The sequence below is a fragment of the Vulpes vulpes genome, chromosome 9, assembly GCF_048418805.1.
Source record: "Vulpes vulpes isolate BD-2025 chromosome 9, VulVul3, whole genome shotgun sequence".
Taxonomy (NCBI): domain Eukaryota; kingdom Metazoa; phylum Chordata; class Mammalia; order Carnivora; family Canidae; genus Vulpes; species Vulpes vulpes.
This window is the reverse complement of record NC_132788.1, coordinates 108,990,123-109,017,199: the sequence shown is the minus strand read 5'-3', so window position 1 is coordinate 109,017,199 and position 27,077 is coordinate 108,990,123. Positions and strand designations below refer to the sequence as shown.

Sequence of the window (27,077 nt, the reverse complement as noted above, 5' to 3'; positions counted from 1 at the left end):
GACGTGTGGTAAGAGGACAAAACTCCGGAGCCAGAACGTCTGGAACAGACGGGCTGAGTTCCCTGGAGGGCAGAGGACTGAGCACCTCGTTGTGGTTGGGGGGGGGGGGACATGGGGAGGGACAGGCCTTGATGGATGAGCAGAATTTTAATGGCAAGAAAAAGGGAAGGACTCTCAGGGTCCAGCCTGAGCAAAGGAGAAGCTCGGGTCACAGGTGGGGTACACCCACGGCACGCTGGAGGCATGTGGCTGGGGTGTGGGTCAACTGGCCAGGCTCGGGTCTCCGCGGGTTTGTGCAGGGATGTGCAGTCACTCCTCACGCGGGAGCCTCCGGTTCAAGAGGTCTTGCCTCCTGGGCCTCGCGCTTTGCCAGCCCTGGGCGCGAGAAACAAGCCCAGAGAGGGGGAGCCCGGCTGGGCACCGCTTTTCAGCCGGCACTTGGTGACGGAGTACCTCTGCCAGCGGCCCGCTGAGAGGCGGGGGCACGAAGACGGACAGCCGGGAGCACAGGCCCCGTTCCGGGCGGCAGGCAGCCCCTGGGGGTGCGCAGTGTCCGCTCCCGGGACAGGTCAGGCTCTCCGGGCCTCTGCTTCAGCTGCGCCCTCCGCCCCCCCGCAGTGCCCTTGCTGGCCGGCCTGCCCTGTCAGATGTCGCCGGGGGGCTGACTTCCCGGGCGTGCTCTGGGTGCCACGATGAGCGGGAAAGGGCCGCCGTGTGTCCCGCCCCTACTGTTTGCCCCGCGCCCTTAGGAGCTGAGTCAGGACTCGGGTTCCCTTTCCCAGAAGAGGAAGCAGAGGTGAAGAGGGGGTTGGCCGCAGTGCTGGGGAGCCCAGAGGCCTGCAGTTGCCTGGGGCTTAGGATTGGGTCCGGGTCAGGAGGAGGGAGGGGAGCCGGGGCAGCGGCGCCCGAGGCCCGGGGCTCCTGCTCCTGGGGGCGGCCTCGCACTCTGCTGGGGGACCCGGGGCGGCGGCGGGGATGCGGGCGTCCAGGCTGCCCCCCGGCCCGAGGCAGCCGCAGCCCCCGCCCCCGCCCCCCGCCCCGCGCGGCCCGGGCGCGGCAGGAGGGGGCGCCCGCGGCCCTCCCGGCGCTCGGGCGGGACAAAGGCCGGAGCCCCGGCCCCTCCCCGGCGGCTGCGGCGGCGGCGGCGGCCCGCGCTGCGAGAGTCCGCGCGGCCGGGCCGGCGCCCGGGGCGACCCCGGCGCCCCGCCCGCCGCCGCCTGCCTTCCCGGCGCCCGAGGTCGCGCGCCCGGCGGGGGCGGCCGGGGATCTCCAAGCGCCGGCGCGCCCGCCCCCCCGCCCCGCCCGCGCCCGCCCGCTCGGCGGCGGCGGCGGAGGAGGAGGCGGAGGAGGCGGAGACGGCGGGCAGGCGGCGGCCGGAGCGCGGGGCGGCCGGACCGGGGCCATGGCGCCCGCGCAGCGCCCGCTGCTGCCGCTGCTGCTGCTGCTGCTCCCGCTGCCGCCGCCGCCGCCCTCCGCGCGCGCCCAGGACGCCGCCCGCGCCGGCTCGGACCGCTTCGCCGTGTACTGGAACCGCAGCAACCCCCGGTGAGCGGCCCGGACCCGTCCCCGCCGCGCCCCGTCGGCCCCGCGGCCGCAGCCCCCCCCCCCGGCCTCCCCGGGAGCCCCCCCAGCCTCCGAGTTCAGGCCGTCCCCGGGGAGCCCGGGGGGGACCTCGGCCCGGGGCGTCCTGCCCGCGGTGCCGCGTGAACTCGGGAAGTTCGTGTTCCTCCCTCCAGCCCACACCCGCCCTCGCCCCAGGGGTCCCTGGTCCCGCTGCTGCAGACGGGGACACTGAGGCACGGAGGGGCTGGGCGGCAGTCCTGGCAGTCGGCCCCGGGGCACCCGCTCCCGCCCTCCTGGCACTGACGGGGAAACTGAGGCACGGACTGGCCGAGTGGCCGGCTCAAGGTCACGTGAGGGGGGCAGAGCTGGGGTGGGGGCCCGGTGGCCCGGTGGCCCGCCTGCCCGCGCGTCCTCCGCGGCTGGGCTGCCGAGTGCCGTGGGGGGCTCGAGTGCCTGCTAATCGGCGTGGGAAAAGTTCGCCGGGGATGGACGGTGCCCTGGACGTGGGCAGAGCCGCCTGCGCATCTCAGGCGCCTGAAGGCTGGAGTCGGCCGGGGGTCCCCTGGGCGCCGGGGCTGGGAGCACCTCTGGCTCCGGGTCGCCCGCTCTGGGGTGCGCCGTGTGCCCCTGGCCGGCCAGCCTCCCTGCTTCCGGCGCCGCTGCCACTGGTCATTCTCCCCCTGTCTCGAGTGCCGGCCGAGACACCCTCCGGAGCCCACTGTCCCCTGCCGTCCCGATACTGTCCCCAGCCGTCCTCGATCCTCGGGCAGAAAGTTGCATAAAGGGCCGTCTTTGAGGCAGACTCTGGGACAAGGGTGGCCAGTGTCCTGCCGTGGGGGGCGGGGAGCGCACCCAGACACCCCCTCATTGCCCAGCTGTGGGGTCGGGCCCCGGGGCCGAGGGCAGAGACCCCGGGCCACAGAGGGACAGCCGGGCCACCGCGGAGCGGGTTCCCTGAGCCGCCTGCCCCGCCGGTTACATGTGGGTTTGATTAAGGCTCTTCCCTGCGGCCGAGCGGGGGAGCCCGGCGGGCAGGGGGGAGCCCGGCGGGCAGGGCTTCCCCAGCCCAAGTTTTTGGTTTCAGCTTTGGAATCTCCGTCCTAGGCATGGCCTGTCCTTTGTTCTAGCAAACACCAAACACACAAGGAGCCTCCGATGGGGATGGAAAGGGGTGCTGGGGGCCGCCTGCTGCCCCACCTGCCACGGCACTGCGGGCAGGACCCCGGCCAGGGAGGGACGCAGCCCCCCAGCCGGTGCCTGGCTCTGGCCGGCCGCTCGGACGCCTCCTGTGGTGAACCTGACAGCCCGTTCCGACCAGCTGACCGAAGGCCTCGGTGGCCTCGGGACCCCCGGGAGGTCTGCCGTCCAGGGGTGGCCGGCCTGGAACCTGTGCCCCATGACGGGGTGTGTGTTGGACACGGCAGGACGGGTGGTGCGGGCCTCAGATCCAAGGGCACCGGGCAGTGGAGATTTCCCGAAGGCACCAGTCCTGGGGACGGCTGCCTGGGGCAGGGGTGCGGGGTCGGCCCGCAGGCCCCGAAGCAGGAGGCAGCCCCAGGGGCAGAGACAGGACACAGGCCTGGTCGGGTCAGTGATGGATCAGTGGTGGCGGCAGGTGGCAGAGATGGGAACCGCAAGGACGGCGGGGGTGGGGGCGTGCCTGAGAGAGGGGGGCGCACACAAAAGGCACAGCAAGGAAGGGGGTCAGGGTGAGGGCCGGGCACCCTGGGGCGCGGGACGGGCGGTCAGTGGAGGAGCCCGTGGGATGCATGTGGTCACATGGGGGACGGTCAGGCACAGACACCCTGCAGGTGCCAGCACCCACGCCCAGCCAGGCCTCGTACCTGCACCAAGGTAATCAGCATGTGGCTCCGGCGCCCGAATTCCGTGCTCCTGCTGTGCAGCGCACTTCCTGCCCCCCTGCAGCGGGTGGACGCTGCCGAGCGAGCCCCGCACCCACCGCAGCGCCGCGGCGGGGAGGGGCCGTGGGTCCGCTTCGGCCACCGGGCGCCCCCGCACCCCCACGGGCTGGCTGTCCGGCCGTCTGTCCGGCCGGCCCCTACCTGGTCACCCCCGGGCCGGCCGCTGGGGGTCCCGGGCCGGCTCCCTCACGCGGGGCCGAGTGCTGCGGCGCGGGGAAGGTTCGGGCGCGCCTGTCTCAGGCCGTGTATAGCTGCGGGTTTTTGTGTCGGATACACGGGGATCCTGGGGCCCCGGGAGGTGCACACGCATGTGTGTGCGGCAGGGTGACGCATATGCCTCCGTGCGTGGGGGGGCCCTGGCTCTGGCACGTTTGCACACGTGTCCTGGTGGTTGTGCCAGAGTGCATGCATGTGTTTGCACAGAGCGTCTGGGTGTGCAGCGTACGTGGTGTCTGGGGGCACACGTGCAGATCTGCGTGTGCCGATCTGTGCACAGGCACAACGGGGCTGTGGGGGGGCGCACACATGTGTCTTCGGCGCATCTGGGAGTGGAGCGCACATGCGTGTGTGTGTGTGTGTGCGCGTGCGGCCAGGCTGTGGTCGGCGCGGAGCCTCCGCTCAGGGCGCAGCCAGGCCTCGCGGATGGCGGCGCGGCTTGCTGTCCCCGCGTGTCCGGCGGCTCCTCCTCTGGCCCCCCGGAGCTGGGTGGGGGTGTGCACCGGTCCCGGGGGATAACGTGTGTGGGTCCCGGGGGCCCCGTGCTGCCCACGGTGCAGAGGGGCGTGCAGGTCCCGAGCTGGCACCACGTAGGGCGCCCACGGCCACCTCGGAGCCCCCCACCCAGGAGGAGACCCGCAGCCGGGGCCGCAGAGGTGTGGGCTGGGGCTCTGCCGGGCAGGGGGCTTCGGCGGCTGCCCTGATGCCAGGCGGGGTGGCATCGGAATGGGGCTCCGTGTGCTTCTGGGGGTGCGCTGGGAACATGGTGACTCGACACGCACCCTCCCCGTGGCGGAGACGTCGGGCATCCCTGGGCCCCGTGGCCCTGTGGCCTCGCCTGGGCCTCTAGGGACAAACGGCCGTGACTGTGTGATGCCAGATTTTGTCGTACGAGGGTTTTTTGTTTCGTCCGAGGGGGTTGGTGTGGCGGCTTTCAGGGCTCGGACAGCGAGGCCCCGTGTGCCTGGGGACAGGCCAGGGAGCCGTGGGGAGCCAGGGATGTCCGGGCGCGACCTCAGGCGGCGGTGGGCTGCTCGGAGCCTCGGCGTTGCCTTCGGGAAGCGGGCAGCAGGTGCGCCAGGCCGCGGGCAAGACCCCGGGGCGCCGAGGGACAGCCGGGCAGCTCCTGCGGGGAGCGCGGGGGGCCCTGCGGCCAGGCCCCAAGGTCGTGCTGACGGCGACTGTGCACCCGAAGAGCGGGGTGAGGAGCGGCGGTGCGGGGTGGAGTGGCCCGGCACTTCCCCCCGGGTCTGACGGGCGGGGGTCCTTCCCTGCCCCCCCCCGCGGTGGACGCCCTGCGCACTGTCCCCATGTGGACGCAGGTCGGGGGCTCGGGGGCCGATGCCGGGGCGCGCTGTACGAGCAGCGGCTCCTGGCCTCCGGTGGCCTGGGGGTGCCCACTCCCAGACCCCTGGGCCCCCAGGACACACCTCTGTGGGGTCCGTGGGTTCCTCAGGGTCCCGGGTGCAGGTTTCTCCTGGGACAGCAGGTGCACTAATGGGGTGCGGCGTTCCCGAGGCCCTGCCCTGCGCCCCGTCGGCCGTGACACCCCCACGCCCCTTCTCCCTCCTCAGGGAGGGGCCCCCAGCCAGCCTCGCCCCGGGTGTGGCCCTGGGGGGGCTCAGCTGTGTGCCCCGCACCGCCCACCGTGCCAGGGACGAGCTGAGCGCGGCTGGGCCTCCTCACACCTGAAGGCCAGGTGCGCCCGCGCGGCCGGTCTTGGCCTGACCGTGGCTCTGGCTGCCGGCCGGGTCTCCCCCACGCCTGCTCTCTTGCCCCGCCTCGGTCTCCCTGTTGGGCCTGGGGCCGTGGCTTCGGGGGCTCCATCCCCTACGTGAGCCGGGCCGTGGCTCACTGCCGTGGCCTTGCGCCCTGTGGGACCCGTTTCGCCACACCAGGGAGTGAGTCACCCGGGGCCACAGGGAAGTCAGGCCCGAGCGAGCGGGTGTCGGCCCTCGGCCTGCGGGAGACCCGGGCCCGGCGGTGGGGCTGCCCCTGTGCCCCCGCCCGCACTGCTTCAGGCCCCCCCACGCCTGCGGCCCTGATCACCCACACGGCGGACCCGCCTCCGCCCCGCTGTGGGAGGCAGGTGGCTGTCGGATGGGAGATGTCACCCTGACCCCCGAGAGCTAGGCCTGGGCGCTGAGGCCTCGGCTGTTGGCCGGGGTCCCCAAGGGCACCTGTTGGCCCCTCCCTGGGAGCCGGGGTCGGGCTCAGACGAGGGAGATGGTCCCGAGGCCTGCGGGGGCACGCGGGGCCTTGGTGTGCTGCCCGCCTCGCCCCTGCCAGGTTTCTGGTCTGGGGCGGCGGCACAGCCCTCCCCGCCCCCGGCCCCGTTTTGGGTGAGACTCCTAATTAGTTGCTTTGCTATTAGCGTCTAATGACTTGACAATGGCCCGATTGAAACTAATTAGCTGCAGGCCCTGCGGTTGGCAGGGTGGGGGGTGGCGGGCAGGGCCCGGTCCACCAGGGGCTGGGAGGGCTGCCTGGAGGAGTGCACGCCGGCCAGGCGCAGGGGTGGGGGCGGAGGTGTGGCGGGAGGGGGATGGGCGTAGCCCCCGAAAGCCTCAGGAGCCCTCCGTCTGGGAGCCCATCCCAAGTCAGTCATTAACCCCTTAGTGAGAATTGCTCTCTATCTGCTGCTCCCACGGAGCATTTGCACATCACGCTTCCGCGCTAATGGAGAAAATGAAAGCTTTGTCTTGCTCGCACCGGCTCGGTTTTGGGGTTGGGCCCCTCCCCCGCGCAGGCGCCACCCTGAGCAGGGCCCAGGCGCCCGCCCGGGTTTGCCCGCCAAGTTGGAACCGGGAATGTCAACGCAGCAAGGCCATCGCTATTTTAGAGCTGGGGGGGGGGAATGGTCCACTTCGACAGCCAGAGCTTGGGGGGGGTCGGGGGCTTCTGGGACCCGCCTGCCTGGGGTCCTCGCCCCATGGTGGGCCACCGTGTGGTCCCTGCGACTCTGGGGCCTCAGACACTTGTGTCTTTTTCCGCCTTGTTTGATCCACAAACATGTGTTGAGGGCCTGGGCTGGCAATGAGGGAAGGGGCCGCGGAGGAGGAGGCTGACCCCAGGGTCCAGGAGGGCAGACGGCGGACCGCGTAGAGGTAAAGTTTTGAGGCTGGTGGAATGAGAAAAGTGATGGAGAGGAAGCAGGCAGGTCAGAGCAGTCCAGGCGGAGGGAACAGCATGTGCAAAGGCCCTGGGGTGGGGACAGGAGCAGCCAGACAGCTAGTGTGGCCAGAAGGGAGTGAGGGGGGTGGGCAATCACCCCGCGACCTGGCGTAGGGCGGCAGGGCGGCAGGGCCTTCGGGCCTCATGACCTGGGAGGACTGTGGGTTTTATTCTGACTGACGGGAGCTTTGAGCCAGGGGATCCCAGGGTCTGATTTACATTCAGAAAAGCCGAGCCCTGGATTTTGGGAGGCCCCGCCCCGTGGGGCCCACGTATCCAGCCCCGGAATCGGCAAGGCAGCCTCAGTTTTAGATGCTTTTTTAGATGATACGGGAAGGGGGAGGATACTGGTCTGGCGCAGGGGAGGAAGGCGTCCGGGGAGGGAGGGCAGGGACCAGGGGGATGGGGGGTGGGGGGTGCTGCGGCAGCCCCACCTCCACCCTCCAGGCTCCATTGAGCGGAAGCCCTTTCTTTGGGGCTGTGTATCCCCTGCACCATGCCAGGGAGGGCGGGGGAAACTGAGCCCCGGAGGGTGAGGCCCGGTTGCCAGCACCTGCAGCTCAGCCCTACCCCCCCAGCCCCGCCGGTGGGCGGTTCCCTATCTCCACCTCCCCTGCGGCCTGGCCTGGACCACCCAGGCCCCGGCTGCCATCGATTGGCTGATCAATGGGGCTTTCAATGGGCTGGGAAGGAGCAGAAACGACTTCTGAAAAAGCCTGGAGTGGCGTCTGCATCGATCTCTCCCAAGGGGCTGGAGAGCACCGCCAGTCCGCGGGGCACCCGAGGTTGGCCAGCCGCGGGGCAGCCCAAGGGACAGGCGGGTCACTGCCTGACCCCGTGCCAGCCTGGCCCTGCGTCAGCACGTCCCTGGCCCCTGCCCCAGGGCTGCCCTGCCTCTGTGCAGGGCCTACTGTGTCGTGTGTGTCTGGGGTCCCCCTTTAGCCTCAAGGACCGTCCCCACTGTGCACAGTGTAAACTGACACTTGGAGGATGAACCATGAGACCCAGCGGGGTGCAAACTGGTGCCTGAACCCAGAACTCTCTGCAGCCCCCACGGGACCCCGCTTCCCCAGTCTCCTTGCTACACGCCCTGACTCCGCAGACGCCATCCCACCACCGGCACCCCCCTTCCCGGAGGAGCCCAAGAGCCGACCCGAGACTCGGAGTCTCCATCTTAGCCACAGGCTTGAGGTCTCCGTAAGATCTCCGGTGTCAGAGTGGGAAACTGAGGCACAAATGAGCAGGTCTCCTGCTTGCCTCACTCCCACCCCTGGAGCCCCAGAAGCCTTCCCCCCACCTGGTGCCGAGTGTCCAGTGGCAGGGGCCAGTGGGGGGCCGGCCGATGCCATCTGATGATCCAGCACCGCTCGGTGCACTGTGCCAGTGAGTGCACCCACATGGGGGGCTCAGCATGGCTCCCTGGACCGGGTGGCCGGCACGGTGGGCACAGAGGTGTGGCACGGGGGCGCGGGGTCCCAGTCCCCCTCCCCGCCCTGGGGCTCAGTGCCCAGGCCTGGACCATGAGGAAGAGGGGCAGCCTGGGGAGCCGGGTCCCTCCCCCCCTCCCCCGTTTGGGCCTTTCATGTGCAAACAAGCTCCTGGCAGAGGCCGCTGTCCCACCTGGAGGCCCCCCCCCCCCCCCCCCCCCCCCCCGTCCCACCTTGGGCCAGGCTGCCTTTTGGTGACCCGAACCCAGGGGACCCCGCCGCCAGGCAGATCTAAGGGATCCTGGCGCTGTAGCCTGAGGCAGTGGTGGCGGGGGAGCTGCCGGTCCCGCTCTCCGCTGACCTCCAGCCTCGCCAGATGAGGCTGGATTGGGGTTGGGGGGCTCCCCAAGGACGGGGTGCAGGCTGCATGACAGGTGGGACTGCCCAGGGGGAGGCTGGGAAGCAGGGCTGAAGGACAGAGGTGTCAGGGCTGGGAGCCTGGTGGCCTGGTGGGGTGACCAAGAGGTTGGGGGGCAGTTGTCAAATTCTAGAGGCTCCGGAGGGAGACCGCTGGACTTGGGGGGGTCACAGTGGAGGAAGGGGTTGAGGCTGGGTTGCAGCCCCCAGCGCCACTGAGCTGCCCTGGGGCGCCCTCGCCAGGCCCCACCCCTGCGGGGACACTGAGGCAAGAGCAGGCGTCAGAACCAGCGCCCAGGGGCCCAGAGCCCAGCCTGTGTCCCCACAGCCCCCCTGCTTCTTGGCAGGCGCAGCTGCAGAATGGAAGCTCTGGGGGGCCGCGTGGGGGGCTGCCCGGGGGAGGGGGCGCTTAGTCGAGCGGTATTGTGCTTTTGGAGACGGATTCACGACCGGGCAACAGCTTGTGCCAGTCCCGGAAGAGCCCAGATGTCCGGCACCCGGAAGGGGGGTCTCGGTCGCACCCACACCTGCTCCGTTCCCTCGGGATACCCAGAATGCCTGGCGGCCCGGGCATCCTGCTGGTGGGCAGGAGGCATAGGGCGGTGCACGGGGGCAGGGGTGGGGGAGGGGGGGCCGGAGGGCGCCGACGGGGGGCTCGGGGCAGGAGGGGGCGGGGGGCTCGGGGGAGGAGGGGCGGGGGGGCAGAGGGCGCCGAGGGGGGCCTCGGAATTGCTCCCTGGACCGTGTCCCTGGAACCCTGGAAAGTGTCCCTCTGGGTCCCTTGGCCCCCAGTCCCCGGCCCCTCTGACCCCGCCCCCGGCTGCGCTGACCCCGCCCCCGGCCCAGATGGCCCCGCCCCGCCACGCGCTGACTCCGCCCCCAGCCTTGGGCTGACTCCGCCCCCGCCCCTGATCCCGCCCCCAGCCTTGGGCTGATCCCGCCCCCAGCCCTGCACCGACCCTGGCCCCGCCCTAGACCGCGTTGACCCCGCCCCCAGCCCCGCGCTGACCCCGCTGGCCCCGCCCCAGCCCTGCGCTGACCCCGCTGGCCCCACCCCAGCCCTGCGCTGGCCCCGCTGGCCCCGCCCCGGCCCTGCGCTGGCCCCGCCCCAGCCCTGCGCTGACCCCGCCCCGCCCCGCTGGCCCCGCCCCAGCCCTGCGCTGGCCCCGCCCCGCCCCGCTGGCCCCGCCCCAGCCCTGCGCTGACCCCGCCCCGCCCCTGGCTCCGCCCCCAGGTTCCACGCGGGCGCGGCGGACGACGGCGGGGGCTACACCGTGGAGGTGAGCATCAACGACTACCTGGACATCTACTGCCCGCACTACGGGGCGCCGCTGCCGCCGGCCGAGCGCATGGAGCACTACGTGCTGTACATGGTCAACGGCGAGGGCCACGCCTCCTGCGACCACCGGCAGCGCGGCTTCAAGCGCTGGGAGTGCAACCGGCCCGCGGCGCCCGGGGGGCCGCTCAAGTTCTCCGAGAAGTTCCAGCTCTTCACGCCCTTCTCCCTCGGCTTCGAGTTCCGGCCCGGCCACGAGTACTACTACATCTGTGAGTGGGGGGACGGGGAGGGACACGGGGGAGGGGACACGGGGTACACGTAGGGGGGCACGGGGGATGGGGTATAGGGGGAGGGGACACGGGGTACACGTGGGGGGGCACGGGGGGAGGGGACACGGGGTACACGTGGGGGGACACGGGGGAATGGGGTATATGGGGGAGGGGACACGGGGTACACGTGGGGGGACACGGGGGGAGGGGACACGGGGTACACGTGGGGGGGCACGGGGGATGGGGTATAGGGGGAGGGGACACGGGGTACACGTGGAGGGGGACACGGGGGGGATGGGGGTATAGGGGGGAGGGGACACGGGGTACACGTGGGGGGACACGGGGGAATGGGGTATATGGGGGAGGGGACACGGGGTACACGTGGGGGGACACGGGGGGAGGGGACACGGGGTACACGTGGGGGGGCACGGGGGATGGGGTATAGGGGGAGGGGACACGGGGTACACGTGGAGGGGGACACGGGGGGGATGGGGGTATAGGGGGGAGGGGACACGGGGTACACGTGGGGGGACACGGGGGAATGGGGTATATGGGGGAGGGGACACGGGGTACACGTGGGGGGACACGGGGGGAGGGGACACGGGGTACACGTGGGGGGGACACGGGGGGGATGGGGTATAGGGGGGAGGGGACACGGGGTACGCGTGGGGGGACACGGGGGAATGGGGGTATAGGGGGAGGGGACACGGGGTACACGTGGGGGGGACACGGGGGGATGGGGTATAGGGGGAGGGGACACGGGGTACACGTGGGGGGGACATGGGGGATGGGGGTATATGGGGGAGGGGACACGGGGTACACGTGGGGGGGCACGGGGGGAGGGGACACGGGGTACACGTGGGGGGACACGGGGGAATGGGGTATATGGGGGAGGGGACACGGGGTACACGTGGGGGGACACGGGGGGAGGGGACACGGGGTACACGTGGGGGGGCACGGGGGATGGGGTATAGGGGGAGGGGACACGGGGTACACGTGGAGGGGGACACGGGGGGGATGGGGGTATGGGGGGAGGGGACACGGGGTACACGTGGGGGGACACGGGGGAATGGGGTATATGGGGGAGGGGACACGGGGTACACGTGGGGGGACACGGGGGGAGGGGACACGGGGTACACGTGGGGGGGCACGGGGGATGGGGTATAGGGGGAGGGGACACGGGGTACACGTGGAGGGGGACACGGGGGGGATGGGGGTATAGGGGGGAGGGGACACGGGGTACACGTGGGGGGACACGGGGGAATGGGGTATATGGGGGAGGGGACACGGGGTACACGTGGGGGGACACGGGGGGAGGGGACACGGGGTACACGTGGGGGGGACACGGGGGGGATGGGGTATAGGGGGGAGGGGACACGGGGTACGCGTGGGGGGACACGGGGGAATGGGGGTATAGGGGGAGGGGACACGGGGTACACGTGGGGGGGACACGGGGGGATGGGGTATAGGGGGAGGGGACACGGGGTACACGTGGGGGGGACATGGGGGATGGGGGTATATGGGGGAGGGGACACGGGGTACACGTGGGGGGACACGGGGGATGGGTGTATGGGGGGAGGGGACACGGGGTACACGGGGGGACACGGGGGATGGGGGTATAGGGGGAGGGGACACGGGGTACACGTGGGGGGACACGGGGGATGGGTGTATGGGGGGAGGGGACACGGGGTACACGGGGGGACACGGGGGATGGGGGTATAGGGGGAGAGGACACGGGGTACACGTGGGGGTGGGCGCGAGCACCACTGCATCTCTGACAGGAGGGGAGGGGGAGGCGGGCTGTGGGGAGGTGGGTCTGGCTGGATTGTCCTCGGGGGCCACTCCTCCTCCCGCCCTGGCCTTGGTGTCCCTGGGGTCAAGCCCCGGGTGGTTTCATCCTCCCAGCCGGCCCGGAGGCCTCACTGTCCAGAGTCCCCATTGTGCAGATGGGGCCCAGAGCAGCGTTGAGCCTGTAAACCCACAGGCGCCCTCCCCTGACCTCAGTGTCCGGAGCAGACCCTGGGCCTCTGGGCTGGGGGAGCGGACGGCCCCCCATCATCTTGTCCCCTGAGACCGGGGTGCTCACCTTCCATCGCAGGGAGGAGGGGACATGCCTAGGGAATCTGGTGCAGGAGCGGGGTGGGGGTGGGGGAGTGAGGGCGGAGCCTGGCACCTGCAGGTCACCCCCTTGGCTTGGCAGCCGTCCCCCAGGCCCTCTCCAGCATCCCCCCACCCCCCAGGATTCCTCAAGGACCGTGGAAGCTGCTTTCCAAGATGTGGGGACACTGAGGCACACACAGCCTCAGGGTGGGTGGCCCCTGCTCTGCCCCTTCTCTCCTCAGGGGGTCCCCGTCCAGGTCGCTGTGGCCTGGCAGCCCTTTGCTCCCCGTGGACCTTGGCCAGGAGCACGGGGTCTGGGCGCTGCCCCCGCAGCGTGGGGCCTGGGGCAACACCCCTCCAGGGGCCCTGGAGCGTGAGTGGTCTGCGCCTTGCGGGTGCGGTGGGGGGGCTCCGTCGGGGGCCATGTGGAGGCGCCCCTCCCGCCGTCCTCCCTGCTGTGTCCCGCTAAACCCCACAGGCCCCATTCTTCTTTTCTGCTCTATTTGGAATTTTTCCTTTTAATTCACGGACGAAGCGGGTGGAGGAAGGGGGAAGAAGGTGTTGAAATTAAGTCCTCGTAATATAAGAAAAATTACATTTTTCTTTCCAGGACGGGAGTTTCATAAAGATAATTATTGTAATTATTCGTCCTATCTCCGTGACAAATGTTATTTTTATTACGCACTTTTTAATCTTCATCTCCCAGCGTGAGGGGCTTCTGGGGCGGACGGGGGTGGCCGCCCCCAGAGGACGGGCGGTACCGGCCTGCGTACATCCGCCAGCGTGGACGTGCACACGGGGCGGCTCACGTGTGCGAGCCCCACGGGCCCCCTGGGCTCGAGCCTCCCCCCCGCTTCCCTGTCCCTGAGCCCTGAATGCTGTGGGCCCCCCGGGTGAGGTGGGGGTGCAGCCTCTGTCCCGGGGGCCACTGGCTTTGCTGGCCCCTAAATGGATGGAGGTGGTCGTTTCCCAAGCACTTGCTGCAGGGCAGGTGCGGCCCATGTAGGGGTGACTTACCCGCGGGCAGCAGAGAGCAGGATTGATCCCAGATCAATCATTTGGTTACACTGATTTTTTGCTGATTGGTTCAAGAAAAACAGGTTTTTAGCCATCACCTTTGAACCTTGCCCTGTGCTGCCTTGGGGTGAGATGGAGCCAGACACAGACACCCCCGGTCGCTGGGGTCATGCAGCAGCAAAGGGAAGGGCAGGGAGGGTGTGCAGGAGGCTTCTGGGAAAGAGAGTGCGTTGTGTCTGGGGCTTTGATGTGTGAGTAGGAGTGTTGAGGGTGGCCCCGCCCCGGGCCTTGGGGAGGTTGTGCCACCAGTGTGGGGAAGGGGATGGAGCCCAGGAGGTCTGGGCGCTGAGAGCTCCCGCTCCACCGACCCCTGCCCGTGTCTTCCAGCTGCCACGCCGCCCAATGCTGTGGACCGGCCCTGCCTGAGGCTGAAGGTCTATGTCCGGCCGACCAGTAAGTGCTCAGGGCCCTCAGCCTTGTGTCCTGAGCCCGCAGAGCCCACTGCGGTGCGCGGAGCGGGGGCGGCCGGAGCACAGCCCTGGGAGTCCCATGACCCCAGCAGCGGCCGCTGCCCCGGAGCCTCGTTTCCCCACCTGAGTGAGGACAGCACCGCAGACCTTCGGGAGTGAGGGTGGAGGCCCTGCCTGGCCTGCGCTGCGGCCGCGCCCTGCACCCAAGTGTCAGCATCAGGGAAGCTCCCGGGGTAGACCCGAGGGCCAGGGCCCCAACGTCACAGCCGCACCAGAGAACGGGGGTCCCCGCAGCCACGTGACCTCACCCGGGCGCCAGGTCGCGCGTGTGCCCTGCTGTTGGCCGCGCTCGCACTGAGGGCGCAGCCCCGCTCGGCCAGGGGGTGCGGCTGAGCCTCATGAGCTCCAGGGAGCAGAGTCAGGGTGTGGGGCGCAGCCAGCGAGGGAGGGGGCCATGGGGGCTGAGGCCGCCTGGTGACCATCCTGTGTCTGTGTCTCCCCAGACGAGACCCTGTACGAGGCCCCTGAGCCCATCTTCACCAGCAATAACTCGTGCAGTGGCCTGGGCAGCTGCCAGCTCGTCCTCAGCACTGTCCCTGTGCTCTGGACACTCCTGGGCTCCTAGTCCTGGCCCACCTGGATGGTCCCCCTGGACGGCCTGCCTGGACGGTCCTCCTGGACGGTCCCTCTGGACGGCATCGCCTGGACAGTCCTCCTGGACGGCCCACCTGCTGGACGGTCCCCCTGGACGGCGTCGCCTGGACTGTCCCCCTGGACGGCCTCGCCCGGACGGCCTCGCCTGAAGCCCACACAGACACTCCATTTCTCCCATGACAGGTGCTGCCCCTGCCGGGTGGGGGGCGTCCAGCGCCCCGGGACCCGCCCTGGGGGGCTGTGTGGCTAAGGGTCCTGAGGCCCGAGGGGCCAGGCCAGCCCTTCCGGAGTGCCGGAGAACCTGAGAACCTCTTGGCCGTGGTTTTGTTTTATGGCGGACTCAGAAAGACTTGAGTTTCTAATTTAATTTATTCCTTGCTGTTGCTGGTGACTTTGGGAAGGAAACAGAAGGGATGGGCGGGTGGGGGCTCCTGGTCCCGGGAGCACGGGCCTCAGGAGACCCCTGGTCAGCTCACTCCGTTTGTCTTGCGGGGTCCTGGCTGGCGCCGCCCTGCACCTCCCACGGGCCCGGGGGGAAGGGGGGAGTGAGCAGTGGCCCCAGGCCCCCCGGAATCTGAGCCCACCCCAGCCCCTGCCCCTGCCTCACCTGGAAATCCAGGATGTTTCACCGGGGGCCACGGCCCCCTCCGAGTCCCAGGCCCCCGAGTCTAGAACCCCTTGGGCCCCCCCCCCCCCCCCCCCCCGCCCAGCCTCACCTGCCGGCCGCCGAGGCCCAGAAGACATGACGTTTCTGTAAATAGAGCCAGCAAGTATATATACTGTGATTTATTTTTACTGTGTTCCTAAGGACGGCCTGGAAAGTCTCTCTCTCTTTTTTTTTTCCCCTTCCCGGGAGGGGGGGCACTTTTTTTGGCGGGGTGGGGGTGGGGGGACTCTTTAGAGTAGAAGCCACACTTCGCAATAAGCTCAGTTGTCTGTCGGAGCCCCCTCCCCTTGCTCCCGGAACTAACCATGTTTGTAAGAGAAAACAGGACGAAGCAAAACGCCGGGGGGAGCCCACCCCCAGAAAAAGACACCCCCCGACCCTTTAAAGAAGCAAACAGCATTTATACAGATTTCATATTTCTACCCGCCTTTCCTGATCTGTGTTTTCTATATATTCTATATAAGTATATATGGTGCGGGGCTGCCAGGTGGGGCTTTTGTAGGGGCAGCGGGCGGGCGGCGTGGCCACGCCTGGAGCTGGCGGCGCGGACTCCCCCTCCGTTACAATCAACTTTGAATTCTGTATTTTTTTATAATAAAACGAGTGTAAACCTCCAGCGTGTGCGTGTGGGGGGGGGCCCTCTGCCAGCTGCGGGGGGCGGGGGGGACACTCGGAACTTACAGTTTGGAGCTGCGTCCTGAGTCCGCCCGCCGGGGAGGGAGGGAGATCGGGGCTCCACCGTGACGGAGTCTCGGGTGGTTGGGGGGCCAGGCCCCGAGATGAGCGCTTTGTGGGGCGCTGTCCTTCGTGGCCCTCCATGGGCCTCAGCGGCCCCCCACGTCCCCGACAGGTGGGAACAAGGCCCCCCAGCCCGGGGGCGGCCGGAGGAAGCAGGGAAGACACCGGGAACGCGACAGAGGCACCCAGATTGCGAGCCCCCAGGCCTGCTCCGGGTGCCCCGCTCCCTCGGCCGTATCTGGGGGCACCGGGGAGGGGAGAGAGGATCTTCAGGTTCCAAGACGGGTCTTTTAGGATCCAACCAAATTATATGGCCTCTGTCGCCAAGCTCTGCGGCTGTGACTCAGTTTCCCTACCTGCCCAGCCCCGCGTCAGGGGTCCGTGGGTTGCCTCTGAATCCCTCTCTGGGTTTGCAGAAGGGACGCGTCAGGGACTGTGGGCGCCGAGGGGCCTTCACGCCGGCCTAGCCCCAGATGGGGGCCCAGAGAGAGGCTGGGGGCCGCCCAGCAGGCCTGGGGACTGGGGACCCCTTAGCCGCCTGTTGCCTCGGTGCCGCCGCCAGGCCCACAGCCTCTCGGGCACAATCCGCGGGGCGGGGAGGCCCGCAGCTAATGAATTCGGCCGAGCTGGGCCCGAGACAGGGCCTGCCTCTTAATGAGGCCAGCGAGCTGCACAAAGGGCCCTGTGTGCGCCGCCCGCGTAGGGGTGGACGAGGGACCCGGCCCGACCCGCCTTCCCCGCCCAGGACCCCGGAGCTCAGGCAGGCACCGGGCCTCCCTGGGGGGCGCTCCCCAGACCCCTGGCCTTGGGGGGCCGCGGACGGAGGGAGGGGGGCCTACACGCGGTGGGGGGCGGATCCCAGCGGCTGACTTTAATTGTCTTGTTACGTAGGAGTCACTGGGAGTCCACGTCCCACAGCGTCCGTCCTTCTAGACGCTTAGTGACCTGCTGCGCTACCTGGTCCAGGCGTGGGGGCCTCGCTCCTGCCCACGGCCCAGGGCACATGCCTGCGTGTGGATAGATCTCGCTGCTTATCCTTTCACCTATTTATGGACATTTTCGGTCTTTCCAGCCAGCTATTGTAAGGATTTTTTTAAAAAGATTTTTATCTGTTCATCGAGGAGAGACCGAGAGATAGAGGGACAGCGAGAGCGAGCCGGGGGCGGGGGCAGAGGGAGAGGGACGGCAGATTCCTGCTGAGCAGGGAGCCCGACGCGGGACTCGATCCCAGGACGCTGGGATCAGGACCTGAGCCCAAGGCAGATGCCTCGCCCACCGAGCCCCCCAGGCGCCCTGAGGGTTTCTTTTTAAGACAAAGTTTTAACACAAAAGGTGAGCTCAGGTGAGTAAGTACAAAAATAGCTTTGTTCCCGCGTCCGGGGCCCTGCACACGCTGTTCCCGCGGCTGGTGCATGCTTCCCGCAGGGCGCCCGTTGGCTCTGCCCCTCGGACCCCTCGGATTCCGTCACACGTGTCGTCACATGTCCCGTCTCAGCCCCCCTGGTGGAGGGGCCTCGCCCCCAGGCCCCTGGAGGGGAAGCTGATTCTCACCTGCTCTCCCCGCAGGCTGGGAGGTCCCAGTGGGCAGGGCCAGTCCCGGGTGCTCGGCTCCGGGTGCAGGTTGGGAGGCCCCCCTGGACCGTCATCGGCCGCAGGCACGGTCACCCGCCCGCATGTGCGGAGGAGCCGCAGGCACGCACACCCCTGCATTGCCCGACGCTTGCACTTAGGGCCCGGGTCTCTCGGGAACCGTCCCTGCCCACCGCCAGCCACTGGTCACCGCCTCAGGGACTGCTGTCCCCATGCGCAGTGGCCACTCACTCCTGGGGCTGCACCGGGCCCCGCAGACACCCTGGGCGCCCCCAGCCTCAGCCGGAAGATGGACACCACGCTGCAGGCCCCCTGGCCAGCCGTCCGTCTGCGGGTCCTGAGCAGAGGGGAGTGATTTGCTTACTGCGGCCTCGGTGTCCCGCCCCAGGGATGTCCCCGAAGTTCCCCCAACCCCGCCAGCCCTGCAGGATGGAGAGCGGCCTCCCCACCATGGGCCCCCATCAGATCCGTGGCTGCCCTGGTTTGGGGGGGAGTCAGGCCTCAGTCACAGGATGGGGCCCCGGCGTCCCCTTTCCATCTGCACTGGAGGAAAAGCCCCAAGACCCCAGCACTCCTCCCATCAGGACTAATGGGGACCACCCAGACTTCAGGGGTCCCGTGGAGTCCCTTCCTCACGGCCACACAGCTGGAAGCCCCCATGGCTCCTGCATTCCAGTCCAAGTACCGCTCAGTGCCTTCTGCGGGGTCCTCTCCCCTGCACCTGACCTCAGGCACCCTCTGCCTCACCGGGTGCACCCACCTCCACCTCTGGCCCTTTGCTTGTGTCCCCTGCCCGGTCCCCTCCCTGGTCCCCTTCCCGGTGCTCTCCCCTTCCCCACATGTCTTCAACCCCTACCCCAGGGCCTCCCAGGTCTTGCCCGTCCCCTCCGCCAGGCTGTCAGCTCCCTGAGGGCCGGGATTCTAGTCTCTGCTGGTCACTGCTACGTTCTCAGAGCCCGGAACATGCTGGGGACACAGCGGGTGCTCAGGGAACTCTCACCGATGGAATGACCGACCGAACGTGCAGCTGCGTCCTGAGCAAGCAGGACCGGCGGCTGCTCCCCACGCAGGGGCGCCCAGCAAGCGTCTCCCGCGCCCCCGCCCTGCTCAGCGCTGGGCCCTTCCCCGGCCTGCGTGGCCTCCCAGCCTCCGGGCCCGATATTCGGGGGACTTAGGGGCCATGGGAGGAGGCTACACTGTTGGGGCCCCGATCCAGGTGGCAGGGAGGCCACTGATGGACAAATAAAGAGCAAGTTCACAGCCCAGAAGCCCCCGAGGAACCATAAATTGCATCAAGATGACACCCAAGCCGGTAATTTAGTGGATGCAGCCTGGCTGGTGTGGCCCGCGGGGCAAACTGGAAGGGCTTCTGTCCCCTCCTGGTCTCTGTCCCAGCCACCGGGCAGGGCGGGCAGTCGTCATTATCAGAACCCTGGCAGGATGGCTGGGCTGGGGCAGGGGGGGGCGCCAGGGGTGCAGACCGCTGGGGGGACAGGAGGGTGTGGGGGCAGGTGGCACGGCGGGGGGAGTGCAGGGGTGCTCAGGGGTGCTGCCGAGCCCTAGGGTCTGCACGGCCTCCAGGGAGCCCCCCAGAGGGCTGCTGAACACCTTGATGCCCTCCCCTCCCCGCAGTCACCTGGCGGAGCACCAGCCCTACCAGTGGCACCCGAGGACCCTCCCCCCATCACCAGAACCTCGGGGTTGCCTGCTCAGGGGTGCAGATAGGGATGTTTGGGAGTGAGCCCCCAGATTCGGAGGGACTCTCTGGGGGCAGGCGCTGCTCACCTGGTGGCCCCCGGACCCACACCGGTCCAGACACAGAGGCCAAGAGGCCCAGAGGCGATGGAGGCAGGGGCCCTCATGGACACTGCAGTCTGTGGGGTCAGGAGGGGAGTGGAGGGAGACTCCTCTCCTGTGCAGACGGGGGCAGAGGCCCCACCAGCCCCCTGGTCCTGGGACTGAGTCCAAGGTGAGCCTCATGTTTCGGTGGGCGAGCCCCAGGACTTGCATCTGAAGGGCCTAGGGTAGCCCAGGGGATGAGACCAGGTCCCCCCCAGCAGCCCCAGAACGGTAAGTTCAGCCCCGCTGGGCAGGGCTGGGGCCCCTTGGGGCTGCCCTCTCCGAGAAGCGCTGCTGGACCGGCCTCTGCTGTGGGTTCAAGGCCACAGCCCCCCCCCCGGGCGCTGGCCTACGTCCCCGGGGCTGGGGGGAGCAGCTTCCAGGAGAGACCCGCGAGTCATTTCCCAGGACCCTCGGCCCGGCCCTCTCCAGCTCCAGCTCCCGAGGGGCTCACTGATGGAGCGCAGGGGGTCAGGGTCACCGGCGGCGCCGCCCCAGCCCCCGCCCCCTCCAACACTCCTCCCCGGGGCTCCGGGCCTTAGGAATGACGGAGTACTGACACCCCCGAGGGGCTGCCCCATCAGACGAGCGGGAAACCGAGGCACGGGTCGGGCACATCGCCCCAGCCGGCAGAGGGGTCCCTGAGGAGGAAGGGGAGGCGAGATTGGCGGTTCCGGCCCCAGCCTGCGGGCTCTAAGTGCTTAAAAGCCTATTGTGGCCTCTGGGAGTAGGGGTGCGGGGCGGGCGGGGTGGGGGGCGCCTCCACAAACAGCCCTGGACCTACAGACCTACAGCGGGACAGCCGAGGAGTCAGGGAAGGCCGGTGCCCCACCCCCTCCTGGGCTGGAGCCCCCCCCCCAGCACCCTCCGTCCTCCAGGCCCCCCCCAGCCCTGGACCAGGCCCTCCCCACCCCTGCCCCGTGCCTCCCCTCCCCCTCCCTGCAGGCCTGCCCTCCCCCCTCGGAGCCCTTGGCCCGTGGGTCCCGTGGGTCCCTCACCGGCCCCTCTGCTCCCTGCGCTCTCTCCCTCGTCAAACAGCATCGTCTCCTTTTTCAGGTCTCACCTCTTCGCTCAGGGCCTCAGTTTCCCCATTTACAAACTGAGGGCGTGAGATCTGGTCCCTGAGGAGGTGAGGGGAAGGGAGGGGAGCCCTGCTTTCCTTCTTCGGCACATGTTGGCCAGTTCTGTGTGAGCCACACTCTGCCGGAGGACTCGGTTTCCCCATTTGTGGGGTGTGCGGCAAGGTCTGGGTCCCAGCCCCAACTCAGCCTTTGTGCCAAGCAGGCAAAACCCATCGGAGACCCATTTTACAGACGGGAAGATCGAGGCCAGAGGAGGGTCGCACCCAGCCCAGGCCCCCCCACCCCTACCCCGCAGTCGGTGCGGAGCTGCCCCCCTTAGCACGGATGGGGCCGGCCGGGGAGGGCCCGACTGCCACACTGCAGCCGGGGGCGGGGGGAGGCCGGGCCTCCAGCCCAGCAGCCCCGGGTCAGCAGCACCTGCAGGTGGAAGACTTCTGTCTGCAAGGTGGACTGGGTGTGGGCTCTGAGGGGCGGGCAGGCCTGGTGGGGGACGGGGCGGGTGACCCGGGGGGACCATCCTGGCCCCGCCTCCCCAAGCAGCCAAAATTAGAGCCTGTTACTTTCCTGCCAAGGGCACACCCCCAAAGGGCTCTGGGGGGACCTGCTTGGGAACGCCCACTGGCCCCTGGCAGGGGACCCTTCAGGCCCCTCCTGTGCTTTTGCCTGGCCATCCCCTGCCGCCGTCGGGGGTCTGCACACTCCTGCGCCCCTCCTGGGCCTGAGTGCACCGGGCGGCAGGATTAGCATCACCCCGCACGGCCACCCCCAGGCCGCAGTTCCAGATGGCGCTGTGGCCAGGAGGGGAGACTGAGGCACAGAGAGCTTAGCGGCCGCCCCTGGCTGAGGGCACAGCTACCGAGAGCAGACACACCAGGCTCTGGCGCAGCCCTGCCGCCTGCCGTGGACGAGCCCGGGTTTGCTCATGCGGAAGCCGGGGCTATGGTGGCGCACGGGGGGCTCAGAGCCTGCGATTCTGGGTGAGCCGAAGACCTGTCCCCACAGGATCAGGGCCGCGGTTCGCCCCCCGCACGGCCCGCTCTGGCACGCAGTCAGGGCCCCTTGCTGGGTGTTTGTTGAGTGTGTTTTGCGCCTGGACTCCAAACCAAGTGCTCCTTCTCACCCCCCGGGCGAGGCTGCGGGCGCTGGCCTCCTTCTCCATTGTTCACTCCTGAGGGGGCCTGGGACGCGGAGGGGTTGGTGGGGAACGGCCTCTCTCGGATGAGGGGGCAGCAGGAGCACCGCGGGAGCCGCTGCGCTGGCTGGCAGATCTTTAAATTAAAATACATATATACACCAGATAAATAACCCGGCCCACATCCTGGTGACAAGCGGAATTAAATCGCCCGGTTGGGGACCTGGCAGCGATAGCTGGGGGGCGGGGGCGGGGACACGTCACTGCCCCTGTGTTTCCATTCTCTGACTCGTCCCCATCCTGCTGGTGGACATTCCTACACCCCTGCACCGCCGGGCACCTGGGGAGGCGCTCAGAGCATCCGGAAGTGGGATGGGGGGTCCAGCACCCACATTCCTGAGCCCGGAGCAGGAGCCCAGGCATCCCCCAGTCCCGGGTCGGAGCGAGGCCAGCTCATCAGCTGGGGGCCCCCGCGGGAGTCACATGGCGCCATCCCAACCGGGGACGCCGTGCGCCCGCTGGGTGCGGGCATGGCACACACCAGGCTGAGTCCTGACCTGGGGCCCTCCTGGGCCGGGGTCAGCGGCAGATCGTCCCCGTGAGGTCCCGGCATCCCCCGCCACGTCGGACGCCAGGGGGACCCCACTGAGGCTCGTGGGGAGGGCCCCCCGAGGCCCACGCGGCTGCGGGGTCGTCCCCAGCCCCTCCCTCCTCCTGAGCCGGGCCCACAGGGGCAGAGGGGTGGGCAGGGAGTTTTCAATTACGGAGCCGCTAATCGCCAGGCGGCAAGGCCTGTTCTGGGGCCCAGTAAATCTATTATGAAAAGCCTCTAAATGTATGTAAAACCAGCCTCTGACAATCCAGGGATTAGGCCACCAGGAGGGGAAACCGAGGCGAGGGCCGGCTGGTGGATTAAGGAACGGAGCGGGGTCTCTTGAGGGTTGTGGGGAGCGGTCCCTGGGAGTTGAGGCAGAGGGAGAGAGGTCGTCCTCCGCAGGAGCCAGTGCCCATTTTATAGCTGGGGAAACTGAGGCCCCGGTAGGCCCAGACCTGGAGTGGAGGGGCCCCTTCCAGCACACCTGCTCAGGTGTGCACTCGGGGCGCTGCAGCGTGGACTCCTGTCCCGAGTGGTCTGGGCCTCGATGGTGTGAAACCTCGGGGACCATGGACGGGGACGGGGGAGCGGACAAAAGAGCTGATGAGCACCCAGCCTGGCCAGCGAGGAGCCCTCGGGGAGCCCTAGGACCCCGGGGCTGTGATCTCACGGTCCCCGGACCGGCCAAGGGCACCGAGGACGTGCCCGCACCTGGGCGCAGGGATCCGGAGCTCGGGGCAGAGGCCCAGCTTCGTGGCTGGAGGGACCGTGGAGATGCGAGGCCGCGGCTGCGGTGCGGGGTGGGGGGCAGCACGGGGTTGTCTGCCCTGAGGCCGCCGGGAGCCCAGGCTTAGCCCGGGGGCCCTGGCCGCCTCCCACAATCTGTGCTGGGAACACAGACCCCACTTCCCTCGGGCTCCCCCAGTCCGCTGCCACCCGCCCATCCACCCGACCGCTGACCGCCCTGGGAGGCCGCCTGCACCGCGGAGACCTTCCCGGGACCCAGGCGTGGGCAGCGGGGACACAGGCACCCGCGGGGCCCCCTCCAGCGCAGCTCAGGCCGGTGGGCAGCCTGGCGGAGGCATTCCCTGGGGCTTGGCTCTGGAGCCCGCGTGGACCTGCCGCCCAGGTGCTGGGCAGTGAGCAGGAGCTGAGCGATTCCCTCTGGGCCCGTGAGGCCGAGTGGCCGGGGCAGGGTCCCGGGAAGGCCCACCCAGGCTCTGGGCCTCGCCGCCATGTGAGTGGGTGCGTGCCCCCCATGACTCAGTTTCCCCATCGTCGCCGTGGGATGGCCTGAGCTGTTCCCAGCGCTGGGGGAGGATGTTGGGGCTCCCCCCGCCCCGCCCGGCCGTCAGTCAGGCCTGCTGGGCCCCTTCAAGTCGTCACGGCCCAGCAGCGGTCGGGGAGGGATTATCCAGCCTGTCCAGGGTGGACTCAAGTGGAACCGACGCTGACGAGCAGAACGCGCCCCCGCTGGCCCAGCCCCCACCTTTGTCTTGTCCCCCCCCCCCCCGCCACGGGGACACCGCCTCCGTGCTGGATCGGGGCTGAGGCCACTCCAGCTCCCCCACTGCCCGGCCCTAAGCCCCGCAGACCCCGAGTGCCCGGGTTCCTGGCCTGTCGGGCCCTGCTGCGTCCCCGTCCCGGCCTCAGTGTCCCCATCTGTAGCACGGGGGCACCCACGGAGGACGGGGGGTGCTGTGCGGGCAGAGGCCCTGGCAGGACGTTCCCAGGGGTGCTCGGCCGCCGGCCGCCAGGCGCTGGACCCAGCCTTTGTGCGAGAAATTCGAGGTGGCAGGGAGAACGGATCCGCTCGGCGCCTGAAAGGACCGCGGCAAATACTGTTGACCCCTGACCCTGGCCCCCTAATCCTGCGCCGAGGCCCGCGTGGGGGGGCCCAAGAGCAGGCTCAGGCTGTGACCCCCGCCCCCGTCGCCAATGGGGGCTTCCGGGTTGGGGCCGCGGAGGCTTCCGGGGAACGCGGCCGCCCCGTTGGCCACGTGTCCGGGCAGCACCCCGCGGAGGCCCCCACCCCGCCCTGGGAATCGGGTCGCACCCCCTTGGGCCGGGGCAAGGCCCAGCGGCTGCCCAGCGCGGGAGATGGTGGGGAGCAGGCCCGTAGCACCCGGGCTCCTACCAGTGTCTGTGCCTCAGTGGAACCTTCAGGGGGTGGGATGGCCGCGGGGTGCACAGCCCAGGCCCCCGGAGCGCTGCCGGCTTGGGGTGCAGGAGCCACGGTGACCGGGCCCAGCCCAGCCCTGGGTGTGCACCTGTGGGGGGCGCTGGCCGGACCGCAGTGCACCTCGACCCCAGGGCTGTGGCTGGGGACCCGGGGTGGAGGGTGGGGGCTCCCGGCTGCTCCCCTCCCGCCTCAGCCCTCAGCTCCAGCCCCCTGGAGGCCGCCAGAAGCTTCCACCCAACACGAAACCATTCTCTGCGCTCGGGCGCCCGCGCTCCCCGGCGGCCACGTGTCTGTTCCACCCTGCCAGCTGTTCCCCACAATCGACTTCAGTTTGGCCTGGGCGCTGCCTCGGCCTCGACCCTCCCCGGGGGCAGGGGCTGGGGGGGGCGCGCTGCTTCCCTCAGCCCACCCACTTCCCACATGACAGGGCTCTGCCGTGGCTGAGCCTTCCCGGGCCTCAGTTTCCCCAACATGGAGGAGCGGGGGGTGGGGGAGGCGAGAGGTTTTCACCCCACCTCCTGCATTTCCGGTGTCCCCCATCCCCTGTGGAGTGCCAACCACACGGCGGGAAGCGGGGTGGGAAAACGAGCTCATGGGGGTCACCGGCCGCGCAGGGCTTTCCTGGCGGGGGAATCGGGAATCGCACATGCAAAGGCCCTGAGGCCGCCAGGAGCATGGGGCCCGAGAGGAAGTTGAGGAGGCCCCGTGGAAGCGGCAAGCAGAGAGGACCCGGGGCCTGGTGACAATATTACTCAACGACAATCAACAGCCAACATTTATTTATTTTTTAAAGATCTTATTTATTTATTCATGAGACACAGAGACAGAGAGAGAGGCAGAGGCACAGGCAGAGCGAGAAGCAGGCTCCCTGCAGGGAGCCCGACGTGGGACTCGATCCCGGGACCCCAGGATCACGCCCTGGGCCGAAGGTGGTGCTAAAGCGCCGAGGCACCCGGGGATCCCAGCGGCCAACATTTAGGGAGCACCCACTACATACCCAATGGTGACCGACGCCTTTACCTGCCCGGGCTCCCTGCGACGTCACATTTACCTGTGAAGAAACAGGCGCCGCAGAGAGGACGTAGCGGCCAGGGTTACGGGGCTGGGCCCCAGCTCGGATCCCCCGGAGTCGGGGCAGGCCGGGGTGTGGACTCGCCCCCCCTCTGCCGCAGACCCCTCAGCCAACACCCGGCGCACCCCTGTCCTCCCCCAACCTCACGACCTGTCTCCAGGCCTGTCTTCATTTCCGGGGTGGGGAGGAGGGGCATGACGGGGTCTGGGTTCCTGCGGTGTCACTGGGGTCGCCCGCCCCTTCCGTGCCTCAGTTTCCCCGCCTTGTAAGGCGACACTGTGGGCGGCTCCTGGCTCTAGGGCGAGTGGGAGCGGGGATGAGACCCCCCCTGCTCAGGCCCCGTCCCCGCCGCCTTGGGCAGCCTTTCCCCTGCGGTGCCCTGGGCGTCGCCTCTGGGCCCCGGTGGCTCCGGCTCCGGCCGCCACTAGGTGGAGCGAGGAGGCCGGAGGACACCGGGCGCAGGTGGCGGGTCTGGAGCGGGACGCGGGAGTGGGCGGTGGCGCAGCGGGCGAGGGGCGCCCACGACAGCGGGGCGGGCGGCGTCCTTCACGGGGACCCTCGGCCGGGCCCTGTCCCCCCACGAGTCGCCTCCGCCCGGCCGACCGCGCACCTGCTGTCGCTGCGTGGTCGGGACTCCCGGGGTCCTCGGGACGCCCCCCCTTCCCCGTGGGCAGGGTGGCGGCCACCGCTGGGTTAGTGGGCTTCCCCGAGGAGGTGATGCTCCCGCTGCGACTGAAAGTACGAGCAGTGGGGCACCTGCCTGAGTCCCTGGGTCTCATGGTCTCATGAATAAATAAATAAAATAAAATAAAATAAAATAAAATAAAATAAAATAACTATGAAGAGCGTGGGGTGGGGGTGAGCATGCTGCACAGAGCTTCCCCAGGGAGCTGGGGGTGTCGCACAGGGTTCCGGGGTGTCGGGGTGGGAGAGGCGGGGCTAGCCCTCTGGAGGCCATGGGGGGTCTTGAGGTTTATGTGCAGGGCACTGGGGAGCCACACGGGTGAGAGTAGTAGGGTGACCTGCCTGCATCGCTGGGTCACAGCTCCCTGCGGCTGCCTAGGGAGGGCGGCTGGGGAGGGGGGCAGGGACCTCGGGGATGGGCCCCCCGGGTCGGCACCGGGCACCTCCTCAGGCACTACTTGGCCTCCCAGAGCCTCGTCTTGGGTCCACCCCAACGGAAACCCCAAGCCTGCCACCCTCCTCCTGCCTCCGCTGCCACCATGAGCCACCTGGGCCCCCAATGGTAGAGCCGCGGCCCACGGGGGAAGCTGAGGCACAGGCGGCCCGGTCACTCAGGGCACATCTGGGGCCCCCGCCGTCAGACCAGCATGTCCTGGGTCCCCCTTCGCTGTACTGAGTGCACTGGGTCCGCCTTCTGGGCCCTCGTCACGGTCGCCGTCCTCCCTCGGGATGAGGTTGGCCTGGGACTGAGCCGCCACGGGCACCGCACCCACCCCGAGCTTGGGGCCGGGCACAGCCTGGGGTAGTCTACACCGCGGGGCTGCCCCGCTCGCCCCGGTACCGTGTTGCTGCCCACGTTTGCCACGTGAGCTCCAGGCAGCAGGGGTCAGGCCCTTGCCCTCACCCCACAGGCCCTGAGCCCCTGGCCCTACCCCTGGCCTTGGGTCACGCAGACCTGCTCTGGAATGACCAAGCCCTCCCTGCCTCA

General features: G+C 69.3%; 1 protein-coding gene and 1 long non-coding RNA gene across 2 annotated transcripts; one reads left to right on the top strand and one right to left on the bottom strand.

The window, feature by feature from the left end:
* Nucleotides 1-1,272: 1,272 nt before the first annotated feature.
* On the top strand, nucleotides 1,273-15,791 carry EFNA2 (ephrin A2). Its single transcript, XM_026019273.2, has 4 exons — nucleotides 1,273-1,545; nucleotides 9,954-10,267; nucleotides 13,772-13,837; nucleotides 14,358-15,791. The coding sequence occupies exons 1-4, from the start codon at nucleotides 1,403-1,405 to the stop codon at nucleotides 14,477-14,479; spliced, it is 645 nt and encodes a 214-aa protein (XP_025875058.2). The 5' UTR covers nucleotides 1,273-1,402; the 3' UTR covers nucleotides 14,480-15,791.
* LOC140593994 (uncharacterized) lies at nucleotides 14,859-16,502 on the bottom strand. Its single transcript, XR_011994550.1, has 3 exons — nucleotides 15,857-16,502; nucleotides 15,225-15,259; nucleotides 14,859-15,019 (listed from the first exon to the last, which is right to left on the bottom strand). It is a non-coding gene; the product is annotated as an uncharacterized lncRNA (long non-coding RNA).
* Between the last annotated feature and the right edge of the window lie 10,575 nt (nucleotides 16,503-27,077).

Excerpts from the sequence above, each read along its gene's own strand:
- EFNA2 (XM_026019273.2), top strand. The coding sequence starts at position 1,403 with ATGGCGCCCGCGCAGCGCCCGCTGCTGCCGCTGCTGCTGCTGCTGCTC. Across the intron at positions 1,546-9,953 it reads TGGAACCGCAGCAACCCCCG|GTTCCACGCGGGCGCGGCGG; the intron begins GTGAGCGGCCCG and ends CTCCGCCCCCAG. Across the intron at positions 10,268-13,771 it reads CCACGAGTACTACTACATCT|CTGCCACGCCGCCCAATGCT; the intron begins GTGAGTGGGGGG and ends CGTGTCTTCCAG.